The sequence below is a fragment of the Vollenhovia emeryi genome, unplaced genomic scaffold (genome assembly GCF_000949405.1).
Source record: "Vollenhovia emeryi isolate VEMERY1.0 unplaced genomic scaffold, V.emery_V1.0 DF940499.1, whole genome shotgun sequence".
NCBI lineage: Eukaryota > Metazoa > Arthropoda > Insecta > Hymenoptera > Formicidae > Vollenhovia > Vollenhovia emeryi.
The window spans coordinates 3118-8386 of NW_011965867.1; the positions used below are offsets into that span (position 1 = coordinate 3118).

Consider the following 5269-nt stretch of genomic DNA (forward strand, 5'->3'; position numbering starts at 1 on the left):
TGGCAAGACGTCGCTCCCCAACGATCTTCAACTGCATTCTATTCTTTCTTTCTCGTACTGTCTTCTAACCCTTCCGCCGTATTTTTCTTCCTATCTCCACTCTCTGCATACCTTCCGCAGCCTTTACTCCTTCCCCTTCTATGTCCTGCAGAGAGATATGTCCATACCAGTCTTTTCTGCAGTGCGTTTAATTATAATAACAATAATTTCTCATCTCTCCCGCCACCTTCACTGATCCGGGGCAAGGTACTCGAGCGAGTTCTCTTAACTTCTACGTTTGCCGTATATCCTTCCTTTTTCTACTTCTCGTCCCCCATCCTCTCCTCTCCTACCTCGTAGGCCAAGCGATTAATACCTTACTTGTTCTCTCTCCATGCTCCTTCCATCTTACTTCTTGCTTAACCAGTCTTCCGTTTCCTTTTCATACCTCTTCCAAATTCCATATTTCTCTCACTTTCTTACCTTTCGGTTCCCATCATTGTTCTATATAGGTAGTGCTGCCTCTTCTCCTACTCTTTTATCTATTTCTTCCCCTTGATCTCCTTCTCCTTCCTCTTTTACTCTCCTTTCCTGGTTCTCCGCCTGTCTTCTTCTTCTTCCTCCTACTCTCTTTTTAACCTATCCTATTTACAATATTACTCTCCTACCTTATTATTTACCCACAGCGCTCACCTCTTCATTTTTATACCCCTCTAATGCCCTTTGCTAAACACTATTTACTACAATTTTCCTAATTTCCAAAATTTACCTTCTTACATATTATCTTATTTTATTCTTTTCTATCTCTTAATCTACCATCCTACCCTTCTCTATTGTATTCCATACATCACAATTATATACCCCCCCCCCATCCTCTTTATCAATTCCTCCTACGCTTTCCTTTCCTCCCCTAGCGGGCTGCATTTCTCTAATTCTTTTTATTCTCCTTTTTCTTTTCCTTATATCTTTTCTAATCAAAACACCTACTATTTCAGGTATCTCCTTGATTTTTCTTATTCAATCCTTTCTTTGTACTAACTTAACTTCTCATTATATATTTCCTTCTTAAAATTCCACCCTCTGTAATAATCTTCTTTATATACTATTGCCCTTATCTTATGCTGTCGTTCCTACCGGCTATACCTACCTACGCTTTTTCCGCCCAAGCTTTCCTTACTTCGCGTCACACTAACTTGCTATCCCGCTATTTCCTTACTTCCTTTCACCTTCCCTCCTTCATTCTCCCTAGTCTTGCCTCCAATTGCCCTTCTTCTATACCTCTTTCTGCATCTTCCCTACTACTCTTATCCTTACCTATTTCCGATTTCTCCAATTTATACCTACTAACTTACTCGCTCTTCCTCTCCTGCATCCATCCACGCTCACGCCACTTAACCAAGTCCAATTAATATTATAATATTTAATATTACTATAATATAATATTATAATAGAATGTTAATACTGATAGTATTAATATTCTATTATAATTATATTAAGATTCTATTATAATTATATTAATATTGATTAAAATATATTAATTATATAATATTATTGTAATAGAACATTAATACTGATATTTATATTGTAGTTAGGTGGAATATTAAAGATGTATTAATTGTAATTACATTCTATTAATCACATAGCAAACTTCTACGGATTTTTTTATTTTAGATACTACCTTCAACCTATTATACCTATATGAGATAAAAATCGCTGTACAATTATGTAGACAAATTGTCTAATTTAACTTTAAGAGCGAGTTCCAAGTTTTGTATAGTTTCTGCATGCATTTTCGACTGGTTCGTCTCAATCCATGACACCAAGTGATGACGCATTGGTATCCATTCGTAAATAGCACGAATTATTGAGCAAACATAATATGACATAGATAAGTTGTCGGAGGCGAACTGTAAAGCGTCTTCGATAATTGGACCCCATCTACTTCTAATGCACGAGCGCAGCCAAAGAAACCTGCGAAATAAGTGCGCGTTATATTTCAATATCCTGATAGCACAATGCAATGACCAAACATTTGTTAAATACTGGCCCATTATTTTGATTGTATTGGACCAATGTTTAGCCAATGCACTGTGCTTCTAGGGTACCATCTGAACATGGATGAGCATAGTTACCGTGTTTCGACACTCCACGTTCGACAAATACGCACGTTGCAACATAGATAACTTGTAGATCTGGAACTATACGGAATACATTCCAACTCAAATAGCTTATAAATGTTATTTTTCTAAATGCAGAGTCGTTTAAGTGCCTCTTCATTATAGATTGCAAAATATCTTTTGACTCTTCTTTGATGAATGTTTCCCCATCATAGTAACTATTAATTTGTATGTCGGAGAACATGTGATGCAATGGTAAATTTTGTTCTTTGAACCACATTTCCCAATCTACAATTTCTAACACCTGATAACAACATAATAAAGTTTATTATTCGTTGCTTAATAAATGGAAATTTCTTAAACTCTGGTTTTTTGCACAAGAAACATGTCACCTGCATATCAACAAGAAAAGTATGATACAGATGTCTCTTAAAATCATTAGTCTGATATTCATAGAAGCGAGTTACATGATAACATTTAATAAGATGTAAATTTTTATATCCTAAAAGACGTTGTAAATGATCCAACAGCAAGCATCCTTTTTCGTACGGCACATTCTTAATAATTTCCCTGGGTAAGGTACCAGACAAATTAGGTACTAAAGATATGTTGTGATTAACACAAACATTGCTGCTTAAATGTGTCTGTAATTATAACGCAGTTTTAGAAAATAATGCATTAGGTACGCTGAAATGCATAGTAACTGCGAGTGCACGTAAAAAGTAACAAATACTACTACTGTACATTCATCCAGACAGCAGGCAACGTTTATAAGATATTTACAAAATATTTGTAAAGATTTTATAAACTGTTTGTGTTGTCCATGCAATATATTCGATTCTGTATTATTATCCAATCAAAATTGATGCTTTACCTCATTTAACACCTTCAGCATGTTTTATTTCCTGCAAACCGTCTGGTTATTGTACCAGATATCCAAAATTTTCCTATTGATATACATACTAAAACTTTTAATCAACCACAAATGTTCAAAATTTTGAATCAAAACTTTATTTGTCATCTAGCTCTCGAGAACATTTTGAAGAATTCGATCAATCTTGGAAATCTCAGGTTGGTTTTCGTCAAGTAAACTTGACGTCACGCATATCACGAAAGGACATTGTACATCGGGTTCTGCACGTTTGGCGGAAGCACAAAGAAAATATATTAATCTATATTGTTACGCTCGCGAGGAATCCTGCTCACAAGCGGAAAGCGGCGCCCGGTATCGTGGCGGGTTGCCACGATACCGATCGGCTTCTGTTGTTTATGAAATCAATCGATAGATTCGAAGCTTGGCTCTCGAGCCGTGCTGACGTGTTGTAATTCTAATAAAGTCCTTGTTCTTTCTAACTGGTGTGACTCTTTGACGCGTAGGTGCGCGGAGGAGTGCCGGCACCCTCTAGAACCGAGTGCGCGACCCCCTCGACCGTCGCTCGCGCTCGCTGCCCCCCTCGCCCGTCGCTCGCGCTCGCTGCCGCGCTCGCCGCCCGCGCCGCGCTCCCTGCCGCACCTAGGTTTTTTCCCACCACGGTGTATCTCGCGCGTTGCTCCACCTCCCGCTCATCGATCGATTTTCTTAAATGCCTCCCGAGTCCGGCCTACCGTCTCCTGCATCCTCATTCGCTCAAACGTATAAATTTCTTTGTCGGTAACTATTGTTACTTTGTACCTCGGTACATGATATTTCTCCTTAGTTTAACCCAATCTACCGCTATTTGCAAAGTGGCTACTTTTGCATCAGACACCCTGTATATACACAAACATAACAATATATGCCTTAACCCTATATAACCATACAAATATATGTACATACAAAAATATATCGCGGGCACGCTAGAGAGAGAGAGAGAGAGAGAGAGAGAGAGAGAGAGAGAGAGAGAGGCGTACACCACACACATACAATTGTACACAATTATAAATTAGCAATTTTTGACATTACAATTTGTTTCATCTAAAACAATGTCTAAATGTATAAAGTTATACAGAACTGTGTAGAATTGTAAATTTGAACGCACGCCCCACACACACACACACACACACGCGCGCGCGCGCGCATACAAATATACATGCAAAAATTATACAGGGTGTGTCCTAATACCCGTATGTCCCGTAGATGGCAGATAGACCGGGGCAAACTGAATAGAAAAGTTCTATACTATTTTGCAAAATTCGCAGTAGTTATCGAGAAATTAATTTTAATATCTGAGCGAATGAGAGCGTAGAAGGCGGCAGGCTGGACTCGGCAGGCAACGGTGGGGCATCATCTAATAGCGAGAGGTGGAGCGGCGCGCCGAAAAAGTTGTTAAAAAAGCTCGCTGCTCGCTGCGTGACAACTTTTTTTCACCTCTCGTTCACTCATGATCGTATCACGCGCGTGAAACGTGCGTTCGCGACGAAAACTATGCCACACTGTTCGTAAGGGACCCAGCTATCACATACTCAAGCCGCGACCTTCAAAACATACAGGCGCGCCATCTACAGCGTTTGTCTCGATCATATTTGAACCGCCCTCGTAGAACAACACATGCGCGCGCGAAGCGCGCGCCATTGTTCTTCCACATTATATTAGAACATTAAAATATTATATTGCGTACGCCAATTAACATTATTCTCTTTTTAGTTTTCTATCATTTTTACTAAATTTCACTTTTAGTCACTATCACTATCATTTTCATTCATTCTATATCACGTTCCTTTTAAATAAATCTCAAAATCTGGCTTATTCAAAATTATTCTCTCTTATCCTGATAATTTTTATTTATTTAACTTTGTTTTTACTATACACTTTTATCTTCAACTATTCTTTTGCATTTGATCCCATCCTATCATTGTCTCACATTTTTATAACATATCAAAAAGTCCAGCTTATTCAATATAATTCTTTCTTATCTAGATAGGTTTTATTTATTTGATTTTATTTCTAATTTAAAGGAAAAAATCAACTATGTATATTTCTTTATATACATAGTTTTTAACTTGTTTATTATCTCGCTGATTACCAAGATAAACTTTTAATGCTTGCCAAGTACGAACGCGTGAAGAGGCAACATAAAGTTGTCCATGATTAAAAACATCTTTTCGAAGATCTATTCCTACTTTGTCAAATGTTTGTCCCTGTGACTTATTAATTGTCATCGCAAAAGCTAATTTTATCGTTTCTTCCTCCTCCT

The 5269-nt window shown here is 37.7% G+C and overlaps 1 protein-coding gene across 1 annotated transcript; it reads right to left on the minus strand.

Annotated features, from left to right (window-relative positions):
* Positions 1–1700: 1700 nt before the first annotated feature.
* On the minus strand, positions 1701–2991 carry LOC105555966 (leukotriene A-4 hydrolase-like). Its single transcript, XM_012003017.1, has 4 exons — positions 2971–2991; positions 2489–2740; positions 2069–2400; positions 1701–1950 (listed from the first exon to the last, which is right to left on the minus strand). The coding sequence occupies exons 1-4, from the start codon at positions 2989–2991 to the stop codon at positions 1701–1703; spliced, it is 855 nt and encodes a 284-aa protein (XP_011858407.1).
* Between the last annotated feature and the right edge of the window lie 2278 nt (positions 2992–5269).